Source organism: Saimiri boliviensis, chromosome 10 (assembly GCF_048565385.1).
Source record: "Saimiri boliviensis isolate mSaiBol1 chromosome 10, mSaiBol1.pri, whole genome shotgun sequence".
In the NCBI taxonomy this organism is placed as follows: Eukaryota; Metazoa; Chordata; class Mammalia; order Primates; family Cebidae; genus Saimiri; species Saimiri boliviensis.
The window spans coordinates 51,386-70,704 of NC_133458.1; the positions used below are offsets into that span (position 1 = coordinate 51,386).

Here is a 19,319-nt window from a genome sequence, read left to right on the forward strand (position 1 = left end):
AAAGGGTTTCTTAGCCACTACTAAGTGACAGAACAGGGAGTCCTCAGAAAGCAAGAGGAGGAACACACCTGTTTTAAAGAAAAAAAAATTTTTTTGAGACGGAGTTTTACTCTTGTAAAACATGATCTCGGCTCACTAAAACCTCTGCTTCCTGGGTTTAAGGATTCTCCTGCCTCAACCTCCCAAGTAGGTGGATTACAGGTGTGCACCAACACATCCAGCTAATCTTTTTGTATTTCTTTTCCATTTTAATTTATTTTTATTTTTTTATTTAATTTTTAAATTCCATTTCTGTAGAAACTTCCAAAAATTGCCAATGCCGACTATATTTCCAGTCATCATTGTGGGGTATTGGGAAAAGTTTTCAATTAGCCATAATCGTACCTCAGATAAACCTCATTGTCTACAATACTGCCACTGTGCAAAGCTATTTTTTTTTTAATTTTTAGTAAACACTGAGTTTCACCATGTTAGCCATGCTGATGGCCAGACATTAACGTACAAACAAAATTACTTAATATTCGTTTATATAGGTTATTAAGAATAGTGTTGTCTCTTATGAAGGATTATGATCAGTTTGTGTCAGGCTATTAGTATTGCTACTTTTCTTTGTTATTATTGATTTTAACAATAATTTATTAGTGTACTATTACCTTTAAAACTTATTTTTATATTAAGAATACTTTTGGCTTAAAGTACTGGTATATTTTTATAAGTTTTGGGTCTTTATTTAGTTATTAACTTGTTCCTGCAACCATAAATATTTTATAATCAAAGGTGCTCAATCCCTAAATATATGATCCGACAGATTTAACCGGTGTGTGTGTGTGTGTGTGAGAGAGAGAGAGAGAGAGAGAGAGCGAGAGAGAGAGAGAGAGAGAGTGTGTGTCTCACTCTGTCTCCCAGGCTTGAGAACAGTGGTGTGATCATGGCTGGCTGAATGCAGCCTCAAACTCCTGGGCTCAAGCGATCCTCCCATCGCAGCCTCTTGGGTAGCTGGGACCACAGGCACAAGCCACCACGCCAGCTAATTTTTATATTTTTTGTAGGCATGGGGATCTCGCTATTTTCCCAGCCTGGTCTTGAACTCCTGATCTCAAGTGATCCTCCCGCCTTGGCCTTCCAGAGTGCTGGGATTACATTCCTGAGCCCTGCACCCTGCCCAGATTTAGCTTTTTCTAAAGCTTTTATTTAAAATAAAGTCACTGTGGTTAAGATGCCTCTGACAGTTTTGCATTTTAAGTGCAAAGACTATGTTGAGTGAATTTTTCCATCAGTTGTAAAACGTGCATCCATGTTTATCTCATTCCTATGGTTTCCAGTTAATTGTCCCTTCTTCCTTTTTGGAAACACACGGGCTAGTGGGCTCTGCATCAGTTTGCATTTCCAGAACGGAGGGCGCTGAACACTCCGCGCTCCGACTTCAGGTGGTGCAGCGGGACGGCCACCAGAGGGCGCGCGGCCTCGGCCAGCGCTGTGAGCGCGAGGGCCCTGCAGTGCCCCGGCCGCCAGCAGAGGGCGCGCTGGAGCAAGGCGGCGTAACTGCCTGATGGCCAAGCTCGTCTAACAATCAGAAGCCCGGCTTTACAGAGGCTGACAACTCCAGATACGACACGTGAAAGGGTCTTGGGGTTACAGTTCTGGAAATTACATGGGAAAGGGTCTTGGTGCATGGAGTAGGTGTGGGGTGGGGGCTTGAATTCGTGTAAGTTAAAACAATGCCTCCGGAAAGATTCCCCCACGCCAAGCCTGCGATCTATAAGGTGGCGCCCGGTCGGCAGCCTTTACTTCTATTGAAATGCAGTTTGGAAGTCGAGGGGGCGGTGATCTTAGATGCTTGGCTCTCTCACCAGGTCACCTCCTCCCTGCACACGGCCACTCTCCTACCTGGGCTACTTTCCAGTCTCACTCACAATCGCTCTGAGCAACTGTGGAAAGAGGACAGCTGTGGAGCCTCTTCCTTGTCCAAGTCACTCTGCTGAGAGACCTGATAACTCGTCTCACTGGACCCTGGACCGCCCTGGGAAGAATACTTCTGCCCCTGTATTTCAAAGACTATGAGGTGGTCAGGCACGGTGACTCACACCTGTCATCCCAGCACTCTGGGAGACTGAGGCAGGTGGATCATGAGGTCAGGAGTTCAAGACCAGCCTGGCCAAGATGGAGAAACCCAGTCTCTACTGAAAACACAAAAATTAGCCGGGCGTGGTGGCGGGCACCGATAATCCCAGCTATTCGGGAGACTGAGGCAGGAAATTGCTTAAACCCGGTGTCAGGTCTCCATAGGTAAACCTGAAACCTGAAAGTCTGAAGTCCTGCTTACCTCCTGATCGTCTCCCAACCCCTGCCCCCCGCGTTCACCATTGTCCGGGTGTCAAGCGGAGCTTCCCTGGACAAGCCCCTCACCCAACCCTGCCATCTCAACTGTTCTTATGATAATGTGAATGCCTCTCACCCATCCTGTCATCTTAACTGCTCTTCTGCCTCACCGCACTGCCACTGTAACTGAACTTGGGGTCATGTACACTCCTTGCCCCTACCCACCGCTGTAACTGATCTTACTCTGTGACTTTCCACTGCCCGCCCCAAACCTGTAAAACCAACTCCTATCCCACTACCCTTTGCTAACGCTGTTTCGGCCTTAGCCGACCTGCACCCAGGTGAATAAACAGCCACGTTGCCCACACAAAGCCTGTCTGGGGGGTCTCTTCATTCAAAGCGTGAATTTTCAACATTTTGGTACCAAAACCCAGGATGGAGGAACTCCTACAGGAGACCAAACCCCTGTCCCTGCTCTTGTGCTCCTTCCATGAAGAGATTGACCTACCAACCCGACCCGTCATCAGACCAGCCCAAACACACACCACTGGCTGTTTTGGTAAGCAGTCACACTTTTTTGCTTTCTCATTCTTTTATCTTTTCCTTTCCACTTCCTCCCCCTTTCAGTTTCATCGTTTTTCCACCACAAACACAAGGAAAATCAGGTAAACCAGGTTCTTCCATGAGGTTTGGGACCCAAAAAACCCTATGTAGGTCACGGATCCTTGTACCCAGTTTCCCCAGAAGTTTGACTATCATGGAGACGTTCACCCTAGTCACTCACCCACCAGGCTCAGGGCCGATATTGGTGGCAGGTCAACATTCAAGATGCTTTTTTTGACTGCTCACCAACGACGAGGTTCAACGCAGGCTCACTGAGGGACGCCTGTTGAGCGGCTGGGATGCGTGCCTGTTCTCCTTGTCTCTGCTGTCTTTCCAGAACCCTGGGCAATCGTCCATCCTCTATCCCTCCCTCCTCTCCGCTGGCCTGTGTTTAAAGAACCTCAAACCTCTCCAACTGTGCCCTAACCTAAAACCCAAACGTCTCTGTAAACACTGCGTTCTCTTTACTGGGCCACTGCATGGTCGCAATACAAGTGAAACAATGGCTCCAACTGGCAAAAAATTGGCACCTTCCTTCCTGCCTGTGAACCAGGCCCTCATCCAGGACCTAACCCCACCCCAGAGCCTTCCTCCTCTTCCTCTGCCCACAACCCACCTCCTCATGCCCCTCCTGTCACCTCCCCACCTCCCCACCCAGCTTACAATTAGTCCTGCGGCTTTGTCCTGTACCCATGCCTGACAATCCCCCTTCCAGAGGTGGCTGGAGCCAAAGGCACAGTTAGGGTGACGTTTCTTCCCTTTATCTGACCTTTCCCACATCGACCACTGGTTAGGCTCCTTTTCTTCAGATCCTCCAATACTTCACCCAGTCCAATACTCTCACCTGGAGTGACTTAAATGCCATCCTTACTTCCACTCTCACCCCTAAAAAATGCTTTATGTGCATTTTATCACCCAGTCAACCCCAACATTACAAAAAGGCACAAAAATTAAAATCTGGCCCTCAAACACAGCAACAGGAATTAGGCAACCCTACCTTCAAGGTGTTCAATAACAGGGAGAAATCTGCCCGGCTGCACATCTCAGAACTGCAGACGCTGCCTCCTCAGTAAGACAAACCCCAGCCACGCCACCGGCTCACAGAGACTTCAGAGCACCCGGACTGTAGCGATTCCAGCCGACCCCCCAGACCTTGCTTCACGTGTCAGAAACCTGGCCACTGGGCCAAGGAATGCCCGCAGCCTGGGACTCCTCCTGAGCCCTGCCCCGTCTGTGCTGGGCCCCCACAGAAAGTCGACTGTCCAACTCAGGTCGCTGCTCCCAGAGCTCTTGAAGCTCCAACCCTCGGCTTGGTGGCTAAAGACTGATGCTGCCCGACCATCTCAGAAGCCCCCTGGACGTTCACAGATGCCAAACTTAGGGTAACTCTTACGTGGAGGGCAAGTCCATCTCCTTCTTAATCAGCACGGAGGCATCCACCCCATGCTGCCTTCTTTTCAAGGATCTGTCCCCTTGGCCGCCGTGCTGTTGTGGAAATTGACGGCCAGGCTCCAGGCCGCTCATAACTCCCCACATGTGGTGCCAATCAGGCCAGCACTCCCTTCCACGTTCTTTCCTAATCATCCCCACCTGTCCGGTTTCCCTGTTAGGCCGGGATATGCTAGGGAAATTGTCTGCCTCCTTGACTGTTCCTGGGCTACAGCTACACTGTTGCAGGAGCGGCCACAGGAAACAGATCTCTTGAACACCGAATATTGGAGGAAGGAGTTTATTCGGCCAGAAGCCGGGTGGCATATTTGCCTAATATCCAAGCTCGCCTAACAAAAGAAGTTTCCCTCTTTATATAGGCTTATACTTTAGATGTTACCTGGAAGAATCTTAGGTTTATAGCTTAACATATAAAAAGGGTCTCAGTCTACCTTCTTAGGAATTCCATATGAAAAGAGTTTCAGTTTACAGTCTAAGGAATTACATATGAAAAGGCCTTCAGTTTACAGTCTTGGGAATGAAAAGGGGAAGTTTACAGTCTTAGGAAAAGGGAAGTTGATCTGAGATGCCTGGGGCTCCCTCGTCAACACCTCATTGCCGCCCTCCTCCCCAAACCCATACCTCCCTCAATAGCTCCCCTTATGTCCCCCAACCTTAAGCCTGGGTGTAAAACACCACCTTCCCATCCGTTGCTACAAGTCACTCACCCCTTCTCATCGCCTTAGAACCTAACCACCCTTACCCTGCCCAGCCCTGTACCCCATCCCACAACAGCTTTTAAAAGTAAAGCCTGTTACCACCTGTCTGTTGAAACACGGCCTTTTAATTCACCCGTCTGCTTCTTCGGCATCTGTACTCAAAGGGGCATCATATATCCCCTTCCGAGGCCCAAATTTCTTCCCATCTTTTATAATCTTTTGCCAGCATACACATGCTCCCCCTGCCAACCGCATCCAGTAAATTTCCCAAACCCCAACCCCCTCCACCAAACAACAGCTTATCTCCTTCCTGGGTGTGGCTGCTACTTCACCTCAGGATACCAGGTTTTGCTATTCTAACTGAGCCATTGTATAAACTCACTAAAGAAAACGTATCCAACCCTATTAATCCCAAATCCTTTCCTCACTCCTCCTTTTGCTCCTTAAAAAACAGCTCTAAAAACTACTCCCTCCCTAGCTCTCCCCAACCTGTCTCAACACTGTTTCATTCTATACTGCTAAAGTCCAGGGCTGTGTGGTCAGGATTCTCACACAGGATCCAGGCCCATGGCCTGCAGCCTTTTTATCCAAACAACTTAAGCTCACAGCCCCGGGCAGGCCCTCATGACAACATGCAACAGCAGCTGCTGCCCTGATACTCTTAGAATCCCTCAAAGTCACAGGCTCTGCCCCACTTACCCTCCTGCTCTCACTGCCTCCAAAGTTTTGTCTTTACACCTCACCCCTACTGCTTAAACCACACCTCAAAATGTCTGTTTCTATTATTTCCTAACTGAGCCCAAATTCACTGCACTCATTTACTTTTACATGCCCTGCTTTTCTTTAAGTTGCCGGTTTACACGTTTCCTCCAGGCAATTACAGCTGACATTTCACTCTTCATCTGGCTCCCGTTCTCTGCTCAAACACAATCTTGTTAATAAAAGTGAGTGTTTGCTTATAGATACCGCACGCTTCCTCACATGCCATGAAAACAAAAGCTCTCGCTGCACACAGTTACCCCACCAAGCCCTGTAACAGCAGCAGCCCTTGCTGGTTCCCTTGGCTTTCAGGTCCAAAGCTCCAGAAAAAATGTTGTTAATATGTAAAGCAGCATGACCTCATATTTAATGACATCAATTAATGAAGAGACAGAGCCCAAAAGCACACAAATCAGGCAAATGGTTATTCTGGACCTGGCTGGTTGGGCTGGATGCTGCCTAACTGGAGTCACGGCTCCTCCCAATCCTTACTCCTTTAAACCCATCTTTCTTCTTCTCCCCTTCGGACACTGTATCTTCTGTTTAGTCTCCCAATTCATACAAAACCGCATCCAGGTGACCACAAATTAGCCGATGCTGCTCTGGATGACCCACAGTACCGCGGAGTGCCTCTAAGTCCCCCAGCAGCTTAAGCATTCGTAAGGCAGAATGTATTGTCCAGACCTTCCTTATTTGCACACCTGTCCTGTTCCCATTTCCACCCTGTCTCCCCCGCTCAAAAAAAATATTTTACGTGCCCCCGCAGTCCCCTGTCAGGCACAAAGTAACCTTAAGAAACTTCATCCTCACCCCCAGAAACCTGTGCTCACCCCCTCTTCTCTAATTCTTTCTCTATATATAGATAAAGACAGGTATGTCAGGTCTCCATATGCAGGCCTGATGTCCTGCCTGCCTAGGCTGATTGTCTCCCACTCCCCAACCTGTGTTCGCCATTGTCCCTGAGTGCCCAGCGGAGCTTCCCCAGGAAAGCCCCTCACCCATCCCTGCCATTCCAACTGTTCTTATGATAATGTGAATGCCTCTCACCCATCCTGTCATCCTAACTGCTCTTCTGCCTCACCCCAGCTCCCACTGTAACTGAACTTGGGGTCATGTACACTCCTTTCCCCTACCCCACAGTAACTGATCTCACTCTGTGACTTTCCACCGCCTGCCCCAAACCTGTAAAACCAACTCCCATCCCACTGCACTTTGCTAACACCCTTTTCACCCATAGCCGACCTGCACCCAGGTGAATAAACAGCCACATTACCCACACAAAGCCTGTCTGGGGGGGGTCTCTTCATTCAAAGCACGAATTTTCAACACCTGGGAGGCAGAAGTTGCAGTGAGCCGAGATCGCTCCACTACACTCCAGCCTGGGCAACAGAGCAAGATTCCATCTCAAAAATAAAAATAAAAGACAAGGATTACGAGGCTAGCGGAGGCTGTGACCAAGCACCTGACCCAAGTTTGTTGGCAGTAGCTGATTTGGAACTAGGTTCTCACGTTCACAGGGTGTGATGACGGCCTCCTGATTACAAGATCCAAAGTGTGACTGGCACTTCCATTAACATGTACAGATGTTTGTCTGCAATCTATGTATGAGCATTTTCATGCATCTAATTTTGCCAGGAGTCTCTCATATTATCTTTTATTATAGTCACAAAATTCTGTGCTCTTCAGTATAAATACTTGTCTTTTTATTGTTAAACACTGGGGATCCAAGTGATTTTCCACACAGCCAGCAGCTAAAATATTCCAAATGTGGTTTTCACCATGCGTTGGGATTTACTCGGGGTGGCTGGCAAAACAGGAGGAAAATATTAGGAAAAGTTAGAAATTTATAGTCTCAAACCTTTTGGCAGGCCGAAAGGTGTTTTTTTTTTTTTTTGCGACGAAGTTTCGCTCTTGTTACCCAGGCTGGAGTGCAATGGCGCGATCTCTGCTCACTGCAACCTCTGCCTCCTGGGTTCAGGCAATTCTCCTGCCTCAGCCTCCTGAGTAGCTGGGACTACAGGCACGCACCACCATGCCCAGCAAATTTTTTGTATTTTTAGTAGAGACGGGGTTTCACGATGTTGACCAGGCTGGTCTTGATCTCTTGACCTCGTGATCCACCTGCCTCAGCCTCCCAAAGTGCTGGGATTACAGGCTTGAGCCACCATGCCTGGCTGGCCAAAAGGTTTTAATGGAATGGGCTAAAGGCAATCAGTTCTTTCCGCTAAAATTTTAGCATAAAGTTCATAAAAGTCGTAGGGTGAAAGGTAGGGACAATCAAGCTTCCCCAGTGGCCTGTTTACCCACATCCCTTTGTCTCTATTCTAACTGTTGACTCCTGTAACCCCTGTACTGAACAGCCCTCTCAGCAGGAGGTCAAAGGGGAATAACATGTGAAGGGTGTTTTCTCTGGGCCCCAAACCAAAAACTTTTTATCATTCAAAACCACTCTTTCAACCATGTTAATTATCCACAAGTGTGTTAACTTAAAGCCTCTATTATTCAATCTATATCAAATAACAAAACAAAGACAACCCATACTATTGGCCAGGTGCGGGGGCTCACACTTGTAATTCCAGCACTCTGAGAGGCTGGCAGGAGGACTGCTTGAGACCGGGAATTCTAGACCAGTCTGGGCAACATGGCAGAACCCCTGTCTCTACAAAAAATACAAAAATGAGCCGGATGTGGTGACACACATCTGTACTTCCAGCTACTTGGGAGCTTGAGGCGGGAGGATTGCTTGAGCCTGGGAGGTCGAGGCTGCAGTGAGCAGTGATTTCACCACTGCACTCCAGCCTGGGCAGCAGAGTGAGACCCTGTCTCAAAAAAGAAAAACATCCAAACCCCGCCAAAAGCATAGAACTGCCTTTCCTGTTAGATACCTCCACTGCTGTACATATTGCTCAGTTGTGATGACACGTCTCTCATGTTCCATTTTGGATTCCCTGAGGTGCAGCCTATGGTGTGGCCCCGGACTCAGGAAGACCCTGAAGGAGGGAAGCGCACCAGCTGCTGTGGCTGCATTGCCTGTCCACACGGGGTTTCCAGCCAGATGGAAGAGCACCTGCAGCGATGCCCTCCCGTCCACACCTGTCATCCTTCCTGCCCTGACTCCAGGTGAGGGCAGAGGGCCTCGGAATTACAGGTAAGTCGTTTTTTTTTTTTTTTTTTTTGAGATGGCGTTTCCCTCCTGTCACCCAGGAAGGAGTACAATGGCGTAACCTCGGCTCACCGCAACCTCCACCTCTCAGGTTCAAGTGATTCTCCTGCCTCAGCCTCTCGAGTAGCTGGGATCACAGAAATGTACCACCACTCCAGGCTAAATTGGTATTTTTTTTTTTTTTTTTTTTTTTTTTTTTAGTAGAGACAGGGTTTCTCCATGTAGGTCAGGCTGGTCTCAAACTCCTGCTCCGCCCACCTGGGCCTCCCAAAGTGCTGGGATTACAGGTGTGAGTCACTGCACCCGGCCTCAGGTAAGTCTTCTTTACTCAGTCATTTATTCATTCACTCGTCTAAATCGTTCCTAAATTCCATTGCTGTAACTTAGTAATCCCAAATAACCTAAACTTCCACATGCCATGCAATGCCCTTACCACACACCTTGCCTGGTTGGCTAATTCTTCTCAGGGATTTCCCATCCCTGTAATGCCGTTAAAATGTCTGAACTAGTCCGCCGGCTTATAAAACAGCAAGTCAGAGTAAAAACAAAACTGGGCTTAGATCCAACAAATCACAACTGTCACAAAAGAGGCTCGGCAGGGTGCAGTGGCTCACGCCTGTAATCCCAGCATTTTGGGAGGCTGAGGCGGGTGGATCACTTGAGGTCAGGAGTTTGAAACCGGTCTGGCCAACATGGTGAAACCCCGTCTCTACTAAAAATACAAAAACCTTAGCTGGGCATGGTGGCAGGTGCCTGTAATCTCAGCTATTCGGGAAGCTGAGGCAGGAGAATTGCTTGAACCTGGAGGGCGGAGGTTGCAGTGAGCCGAGGTTGTGCCACTGCACTCCAGCCTGGGCAAGAGGAGTGAAACCCTATCTCAAAACAAACAAAGAACAACAACAAAACAGGCTAACAAAATGCTGCAGCAGGGTATGACTTGAGAAGTCATTTCTGAGACAGGGGATGAGACCTGGGAGCTGTCCAGCTCCTGAAAATATGTGACAGGAGACAGAAGAGCTAAGATTCTCTACACAGCAGGACAATGTGCCTCTCGCTGTTGAGGAGACTTGGGGTGGACAATCAGGCTTGGAGCTAAGAAGCCTCTGGGAAAAGGCTCCAACCGCACTGCTGAGCCAGCCCGGGGACTCACACCCCTGCAAATCCCCACCCCCAATGCTGTCCAGAAGGTCGCAGGCCACACCACTGCTGGGTGAGGTTGAGGAAACGCTGCCTTCTCTCATCAGATTCTATCAGCTAACGTAAAAAATGTAAATAATGTTATCGAAATTAGGATTTTATGTTGTTTCAATTCAAACAGAAATTCAGATGAGAAATTAATAGCCATGCATGGTGGCTCACACCTGTAATCCCAGCGCTTTGTGAGGCTGAGGCAGGTGGATCACCTGACGTCAGGAGTTTGAGACCAGCCTGGCCAACATGGTAAAATAGCATCTCTACTAAAAATACAAAAATTAGCTGGTCATGGTGGAGGGTGCCTGTTATCTCAGTTACTTGGGAGGCTGAGGCAGGAGAATTGCTTCAATCCAGGAGGTGGATGTTACAGTGAGCCAAGATCACACCACTGCACTCTAGGCTGGGCAACAGGGCAAGACTCCTCCAAAAAAAAAAAAAGAAGAAGAAATATTGTCTCACTAAAAGTAAAGGTAGTGACATTTGGAACTTAGGAAAATTTTCTCAGGCAGAGTTTTACTTTTTTGACTTAAAACATTTCCAGATGCAGTCCAGAGCATGGCATAATGATACCCACATACACAAAACAGATTTAACAGTTACTCATATGTTGCCATGTCTGCTTCATGTTTTTATATTATGAAATATTGTAATTTGCAGATCTCACAAAATTTCACTCCTAAATACTTCAGTATGCACTTATAAAAAAAAGTAAGCATGAAAGTGGGGTGTGGTGGTGAGCACCTGTAGTCCCAGCTACTGAGGAGGCTGAGGAAGGAGCATCGCTTGAGCCTGGGAGGTCATGGCTGCAGTGAGCAGTAATTGCACCACTGCACTCCAACCTGGGTGACAGAATGAGACCCTGTGTCTAAAAAACAAAGTATGTATGGTTTCCTACAAAACCAGAATAACATATGGTAGCTGACACATTAAAAAAAACCCTGCATATCATCAAATACTCAGGAGTTTTCTTTTCTTTTCTTTTCTTTTCTTTTTTGAGACCTAGTCTCACTCTGTCGCCAGGCCAGAGAGCAGTAGTGCAGTCTCAGCTCACTGCAACCTCTGCCTCCTGGGTTTGAGCAATTCTCCTGCCTCAGCCTCCCGAATAGCTGGGATTACAGGGGTCCACCACCATGCCCGGTTAAGTTTTGCATTTTTTGGTACAGACGGGGTTTCATCATGTTGCCAGGATGGTCTCGATCTCCTGACCTTGTGATCCACCCGCCTCAGCCTCCCAAAGTGCTGGGATTACAGGTGTGAGCCACTGTGCCCGGCCAGGAGGAGGTCTTCAGAAACCAATTAACCTCAGAAGGTGGGAGAAATGCCAGGCCACGAGGACACAGCCATGGGAATTGATATTTACATGGCTAAGAATCTGAGTTTCCTGTGAGAAACAACAGAAAAAAAAAAATCCTCCTTGTACAACAAGAGAAAATACTATTTTTTTCCATGAAACCATAAGGGTGTGGGCAGTGTAAACCCAAAATTATGCATGAGAGCTTCCCCAGAGCTCCGTGTGGGTGGAGAAATGTGTCCTAACTGCCGCCCTGTCTGCCATCTTGGTACTGGGAACCTGTGAGAATTTCCGAGCCTGACACCCTGCGTCCCGCCTTTTTCCAACAGATGCAGAGCAGTGCATGTGTAGCCCAGCTGGGCAGCATCCAAATGGCGAGACAGGCCACCGGCTCCCAGAGCTGGGCCCTCCTGGTTCCTGAGGACCTTCGGGGGATGGCTCTGGTCAGTACAGCCCTTTCTTTCTCCGCTCTCATAGCCGTGGGGTGCACATGCTCTTTCTGAAGCACTGAGACCCCCCCCAGCCGAGGCCAGCCGCTGGACTCAGCCATGTCCTCTCCCTCACTCCAAACTTCCTCCACTCCTCAGTCTTCACAGCTCATCCCAACACGGCCACCTGCTCCCAGCAGACTACACCGGTGTCCTGTGCACTGCAGCTGCTCCCACAGACTCGCACTCAACCCTCACTGCAGTCCTGGCTTTCAAGGCCATTGTGCCTGGGAGGAGATGGAGGTGTCGGCGGCTGTCAGGGCACCTGGCTCATTCGCATTTGCTCCTGATGCAGTGACTGTCCCTGTGGGATCTGGCTGGGAACCTCTCTCCCACCCATTCTGAGCCCAGACACAGCCTCCTTAGTCCTCGGGTGTCACTGCCTGCTGTGGGACCCTAGGATACCTGGGAGGCTTCAGTGTGACTTTCCCGGCCAGGATCCCGTCTGACACCTGCATGGAGGCAAGTCCCTGACGTCCAGCTGGAGTTCTGCAGGGTCTGCGTCACCTTCCTTCCCATCCACCAGGAGCAGGTCTCCACAGAGGCACCCTGGGTGGGGCTCCCAGGCTGCACTTTTGCCCCCAGGGCTACACCACCCTTCCTGAAGGCTAAGGCCTGATAGGAACACCCTGCAGGGTGAGGGAATAAGAGAGGTTTCAGGTGCAAACAAAACATCAGCAGACACTTGAGTTACCACCTGTACAAAAACCAAATGTACCCTTTACCCTCCTGTTGAAAAAGTAAGCTCTGTGTGTTCTACCATCACTTCAGGGAAACCAGCCCCTGAATTACCCATTTCAGAAGTGTGGCCCCCAGGTGCACAGGGTGGACATGAGCAGAGGGGAAGGGTGTGCTGACCCATATGACCCTTGACCCCAGCGCCCTGCAGGGAGAAACGCAAGGGGCGGGCTTGGCTGCTGCCCTCCACCAAAAACAGCCTGTGAGTTTGCCTGATGCCTGAGCTCCACGGAGCCCTCTGACAGGAGGAACACCGTCCCAGAACGGCCATAAGGAACAGAGGCACTGAGACCACTCATCAAACCAATGCCCCATTTTACTAAAAACCACATGTACATTACATTTTACAAAACAGTCCCTTCCTTAACCCCATAAAAGAATGGGGATATTTGGGGAGCTACAGAAACAGGTCCCCCTCCAAATGCTCAGGGCTACCTAGGCCTCCCCAGACCCCTGGTCCAGTGCAGGGCAGGGGGCAGCAGAGCCTACTCAGGGTTCCTGGAGCCTGTCCGGAGCCCTCACTGCCTACCCAGGGCCAGAGGGACCACCTGGGGGGCCGGCCTCAGTTGGACTCACAGCACTCCCTGCCGGGCGGGGTACAGTGTCAGGAGGAGGAGTGCAGGTACCTATAGTGGTTGTGGTCAGCCTCGCCCAGGGTCACTGTCAGTGACAGGCTGGGCTTCCGTTCCAGCTCCTCCTCTTTTGGGCAGTGCTGTGGGGGTCGGGCTTTGAAAAAGTCTGAGATGGAGCGGACCGGGCAGAGTGGAGGAAGGTGAGACTGGGCAGGGGCTGGGCAGGCACCAGGGACATGGGCATGAGCAGGAGGGGGAGGAACAGGGTCTCAGGTGGGCAATGAGAGGAAGAGTGCCTGTGGGGGAAGAGAGCCCTCTTAGTGGAGGACCAGTGGAGAACACTGGGGCACCGATGAGCCCAGGGAAGGGCTGCGGTGTGCAGGCAGGAGACCCAGGGAAGGAACTGGGGGAGGAAGGTGTCCAGGGAAGGACTGGCTTTGAAGAGAGGGGTCCCGGGGAGGAATGGGGGAAGGAGGGGTTCCATGAATGGACTGGGGTTGGGACAAGGGGTCCCAGGGTAGGATGTGGGGGAGGAAGGGAGGGATCTAAGGGAGGACTGGGGTTGGGGGAAGTAGTATCAGCAGAGGAATGGGGGAAGGAGGGGTCCCAGGGATGGACTGGGGTTGGGGAAAAGGGTCCCAAGGGGAGGAATGGGGGAAGGGAGGGGCCCTCAGAAAAGCCTGGGGTTGGGGGAAGAGGTCCCAGGGGAGGATGGGGGGAAAAGGAGGGGTCCAGATAAGGACTGGAGTTTGTGGTAGGGGTCCCAGGGGAGAAACCGGGGGAAGAAGGGGTCCCAGGGAAGGACCAGGATTGGAGGAAGGGGTCCCAGGGAAGGACTCCGTGGGGCAAGAGTGTGCAGGGCAGGACCAGGGTTGGGCAGGGAGTGGTCTCTGGACAGCACAGGGGGTGAGTCAAGGTCAGAAGCTCGCAGTGAGGCCAGCCACCAGTATTCCCTGCAGGAGGCCAGCAAGGACGTCACTCCAGTGGTGTTTGTGATCAGACACGCGGGTGTAGCCCACATAGAGGGCGAAGGCCACCAGGAAGAACTGGACCGTGAGGCGCAGCAGCCATGCCCACTTCTTCCAGCAGAGCCGCGCCTGCACGTAGAGCTGGGACGGGAGAGGGTGCCTCAGCCTGTGCCCTGCCAGGCCCTCCCACACCCACTGCACGGATGGCAGCTCCGAGGCCGGAGGCACAAAACTGGCCAGCCCAGGGCCTCCTGTCTTTACAAACAAGTCAGTGAGTGTGCCCATCACCACCACGACCCACCCATTCTACAGCTGGGAAAACTGAGGTCCAGGGAAGGGAGTGACTTGACAGGCGAGCCCTAGAAAAATGGACTCACCGCCAGGAACACCACGCAGTACATCCCAAAGGAGGTGTGTCCCGAGTAGAAAGACAACCTGGGGAAGGAGAGGCAGCAGGTCGGAGGGCTGGCGGCTCAGTCGGCGTCTTCCAACCTCCCTTCACCACCGCCCCTCCTGCAGAAGGGAGGGTCAACACGAGAGCTGCCGACGTTACAGGCCAGCAAATCCCAGGAGCAGAGGCTGTTCCCTCTGTCCTTTCCAGTTATCTGATGATGGATCAGAGTCTCCAGCTGGGGCTGTGGCATGAGACGCCTCCCCCGTGAAGACTCTGAGGCCTGAACCCAACACCCAGGGTGGACGGTAGTGTCCAGCAAGCAGGCAACGCCGGTTTCGTTTTCACTGCGTTTCTTCTCAGGATTTTCTCCCATCTGTGGATCTGAGGGAAGATTTCTTTTTATATAAATTTGAGATCCCGTGAAGGATGTGAATGAAACACAGAAAACAGGAAGCAACAAAAAACTGGCAAAAAAGTCACAATCAACTTTTTTGGACAGAATCAAAAGCTTGCAGGAACCAGAGGAATACTTGATTAACATAATCCAGTTGAGGCCGGGCGTGGTGGCTCACGCCTGTAATCCCTGCACTTTGGGGAACCAAGACAGCGGGATCACGAGGCCAGGAGATTGAGACCAGCCTGATCAACATGGTGAAACCCCGTCTCGACTAAAAATACAAAAATTAGCCAGGCATGGTGCCAACATGCCTATAATCCCAGCTACTCGGGAGGCTGAACCAGGAGAATCACTTGAAAACCTGTGAGGTGGAGGTTGGGGTGAGCCAAGATGATGCCACTACCTGGGCGACAGAGCGAGACTCCATCTCAAATAAAAACCAGAGGTATTTCAGTTGGATCTCAGAACAAACAGCTTTGTGGCATTTTAACTCATCCTGGTCCCTCTCCCACTGCTTAGACTGTGGTGGCCTAAGGGTAACAGACCACACGCCCAGCACAGTTTCCAAGAAGGGGCCTTATTTGCAACTGTGGACAGGGGTATGGCTCAAGGGCTGATCTTGATCTCACCTGACTGGACATTCTCCCAGTGCTGAGGTGCTACCTGGTGGACATTTGCAGGAAATGTTTACAACAAATTTGTTAATGTCTGCTGCCTGGGGCCATGAGAGCAGATGAGGCAAAAAACAGAGGAGCCAAACGGCCTAGGAGGAAAGGCCAGGGAATAAAACGCTCTGGGGAATGAAGGCTTGTAACTTACAAGACCCGAGCGGTGCGGGAGCTTGGAAGAGGCCTGCGAGAGGCCTGCGAGGGCCCTGCGCTCACATCCAGCTGGCCTTCCAGCTCTGCACAAGCAGGAAGTGAAAATGAAGGCAGAGAAAACCTGTTTCACCATGGAAGGGCTGACCCCACAGGCATGCAGACCCCTTCTACTGACTTAGGAGGGTGTTGTGGGTTTTTGTTGTTGCTGTTGTTCCAGATGTTTAAAGACATCTCTGTCCTATCACTCGCTGACCACCAGGCTAAAAGAACAGGAGGAAATGGCCATCCATGACAAAAGATAGAGACTTCACAATCAGAAAAGTCATTAAACAAATAACCACTGCAACAAACAGCAACAACACACCCCGGGGAGTAGGGAGACTCCTATTTCCAGAGTAGCTTTACAATACTCTAAACACACAGTTTAAAACAAAATAAAACAGGTCAGATGCAGTGGCTCACGCCTGTGATCCCAGTGCTTTAGGAGGCTGAGGCAGACGGCTCGTCTGAGGTCAGGAGTTTGAGACCAGCCTGGCCAACATGGTGAAACCCTGTCTCTACTAAAAGTACAAAACTTGTCCAGGTGTGGTGGTGCACGCCTGTGATCCCAGCACTCAGAACACTAAAGCAGGGGAAGTGTTTAAATCCAGGAGATGGAGGTGGCGGACAGCAAAGATCGCACTGCTGCATGCCAGCCTGGGTGACAGAGTGAGACTGTCTCAAAAAAAAACAAAGAAAATAGGTCAGTTAAGAATTTTCAGCCAGGCCAGTCACAGTGGCTTACATCTGTAATCCCAGCACTTTGGGAGGCCAAGGTGGGTGGGTCATCTGAGATCAGGAGTTCGAGACCAGCCTAGCAAACATGACGAAACCCCATCCTCTACTGAAAATAATAAAAATTAGCTGGATGTGGTGGTACATGCCCATAGTTCCAGCGACTTGGAAGGCCGAGGCAGGAGAATCACTTGAACCCAGGAGGCAGAGGTTGCACTGAGCCTGAGTGACGGAGTGAGATTCCGTCTCAAAAAATAAAATAAATAAAAATAATAGAAATGAAAATACAAAAATTAGCCAGGTGTGGTGGTACACACCTGTAATTCCAGCTACTGGGGAGGCTGAGACAGGAGAATTGCTTGAACTCAGGAAGTGGAGGTTGCAGTGAGCAGAGATCGAACCACTGCACTCCAGCCTGGGCAACACAGCCAGACTCTGTCTCAAAAAAAAAGAGAGAAAAAGATGATTTAGCCTGAATGGGCTCAGCGGCTCACGCCTGTAATCCCAACACTTTGGGAGGCCAAGGCAGAAGGACTGCTTGAGCCCAGGCATTCTAGACCAGCCTAGGCAACATGGTGAGACCCTATTTCTAAAAAAAAAAAAAAAAAAAAAAAAAATGGCAAAACCAGCCAGATGTGATAATGTATACCTGTAGTCCCAGCTACTTCGAAGGCAGAGATGGTTTGAGCCCAGGAGTTCAAGCCCTGGGCAAGACAGCAAGACCCTCATCGCTAAAAGAAAAAAAAAATTAAAGACAAAAAAAAAAAAAAAAAGGCAGTGACAAGGAACTGAAAAAGCAAGGCATAACCTAAGCAACCCTAAACAAAATGACAGAGGGCCTTCCTTATCAGTAATTACACTGACTATAAATAGATTAAACACTCCAACTGAAAGTCAGAGATTCGTTAAATGCCTTAATTCAATAAAAAGATTAACATATGCGGGGAGGGGGGGGAACACAAAAAATAAAAAGTCAGAGATCTGGCTGGGCATGGTGGCACACACCTGTAATCCCAGCAGTTTGGGAGGCCACAGAGGGTGGACCGCTTGAGCTGAGGAGTTCAAGACCAACCTGGGCAACATGGCAAAACCCTATTTCTACAAAAAACATAAATAAACAGTAGCTGAATGTAGTGGCCAGTCCTAGCCACTCAGGAGGCTGAGGCTGGAAGATGGCTTGGTCTGGGAGTGAGTCCAAGGCTGCAGGGAGCTGAGATCACCGTACTCCAGCCTGGGCAACAAAGTGAGCCTCTGTCTTGAAAAGAATCAGAGACTGGACAATACAAAAAAAAAATGGCCCAATTTTATGCTAGGTATAAGAGACTTACTTTAGAGTCAGAGACATGAATAGGTTTAAAGTACAAGATTGGAAAAAAAAATATTCCATGCAAAACAGTAACGAAAAGAGAGCCAGAATAGCTATACTAATATCAGACAAATGGACATCAAGACAAAAATTGTTGAGGCAAAACTCATATGTATCATTCTATGATGATGAAAGGGTCAATCTATCAAAAAGATATAGCAATTATAAATGTAATAATTATAATTATAAATGTAATAATAATACAATTATAAATGTAAATGTAGTAAACCACAGAACTCCAAAATACATAAAGCAAAAGAGGACAGAATGTTACAACATGAACTTCCAAAACACAAGAATACACTGTGTTCAATCACTAAAAACACACAAAAACAACTTTGTTTTTATTCTATTCGCTTATCCTCTTTTTTTTTCCTTTTCTTTTTATTTTTTTCCTATAGTTTTGAGCAAAACAAAAACAATTTTTTTTCTTGAGACAGAGTCTCGTGTCTCCCGAGCTGGAGCACAATCAGTTCACTGCAACCTCCACCTCCCGGGTTCCAGCAATTCTCCCACCTCAGCCTCCTGAGTAGTTGGAATTACAGGCATCCATCACCAGGACAGGCAGGTGAACTGCACTGTGACGGGCCGCAGCTTCCAGATGGAGGTGCCCTCGGCCCGGCCGCCACCCCTGGCACGCAGCAGCCACACCCAACCCCACCCCGGTGGCACCTCCCGGCTGTGCGGCCTCCAGCAGGCGACTCCACGCGGCTGCCCCTCCCTCACAGGCCATTTACGGAACCGTTTCGGTTATCTGCATGCTGCTGAGCGCCTGGCTGCCAGAAAGTGCCATACACATGTTTAAGTAACTGACAGCACAGCTGCTCAGGACATGGCGCCCAGGGCTGGCAGACACCCCACAGGACATGGCACCCAGGGCTGGCAGACACCCCACTGGACATGGCACCCAGGGCTGGCAGACACCCCACAGGACATGGCGCCCAGGGCTGGCAGACACCCCACGGGGACCTCGTGCTGTCCTCTGGCCCCCCAACAAGGGTCTACTTTGGAGTTCAGAGGACTTGGCCAGAGAACCAGGAAACGCGCTGGGGAGGAGCGCACACCCGCCCCCCCGCAGTGACAGATCCGCGAGGCCATTGTCCCTTCAGCCACAGAGCAAACACTTGGCCTTTGTTTCCAGGACCCTGGCGGGAGGCCTTGGGAGCTGCTTCCCCCACCTGGCCCAATAACCCGCGGGACAGATTTCGGTCTCCCGAGGTCCCAAAGCCTGGGACTCAGCTTTTCTCTCCAAGTGTCTCCCCCGCCCGAGGCGCAGGGGTTCGAATCCCACCGATGCAATGGGCCTATGCCTATCTAATTATTAT

At 50.0% G+C, this 19,319-nt stretch overlaps 1 protein-coding gene and 1 non-coding gene across 2 annotated transcripts; both read right to left on the reverse strand.

Annotated features, from left to right (window-relative positions):
- Window positions 1-288: 288 nt before the first annotated feature.
- LOC141580178 (U4 spliceosomal RNA) lies at window positions 289-429 on the reverse strand. The gene has a single exon (XR_012512267.1). It is a non-coding gene; the product is annotated as a U4 spliceosomal RNA (small nuclear RNA).
- Window positions 430-13,022: 12,593 nt separating this feature from the next.
- On the reverse strand, window positions 13,023-18,754 carry LOC141580151 (phospholipid phosphatase 2-like). The gene is made up of 6 exons (XM_074379874.1): window positions 18,732-18,754; window positions 15,853-15,937; window positions 15,663-15,696; window positions 14,620-14,714; window positions 14,206-14,383; window positions 13,023-13,458 (listed from the first exon to the last, which is right to left on the reverse strand). Exons 1-6 carry the CDS (start codon window positions 18,752-18,754, stop codon window positions 13,307-13,309), a joined length of 567 nt encoding a protein of 188 aa, XP_074235975.1. The 3' UTR covers window positions 13,023-13,306.
- Between the last annotated feature and the right edge of the window lie 565 nt (window positions 18,755-19,319).

Coding starts and splice junctions, on each gene's coding strand:
- LOC141580151 (XM_074379874.1), bottom strand. CDS start 18,754: ATGCAGATAACCGAAACGGTTCC. Junction 14,715..15,662: donor CTGGGAGAATGTCCAGTCAG/GTGAGATCAAGA, acceptor ACGCCGACTGAG/CCGCCAGCCCTCCGACCTGC. Junction 13,459..14,205: donor AATACTGGTGGCTGGCCTCA/CTGCGAGCTTCT, acceptor CTCCACTCTGCC/CGGTCCGCTCCATCTCAGAC.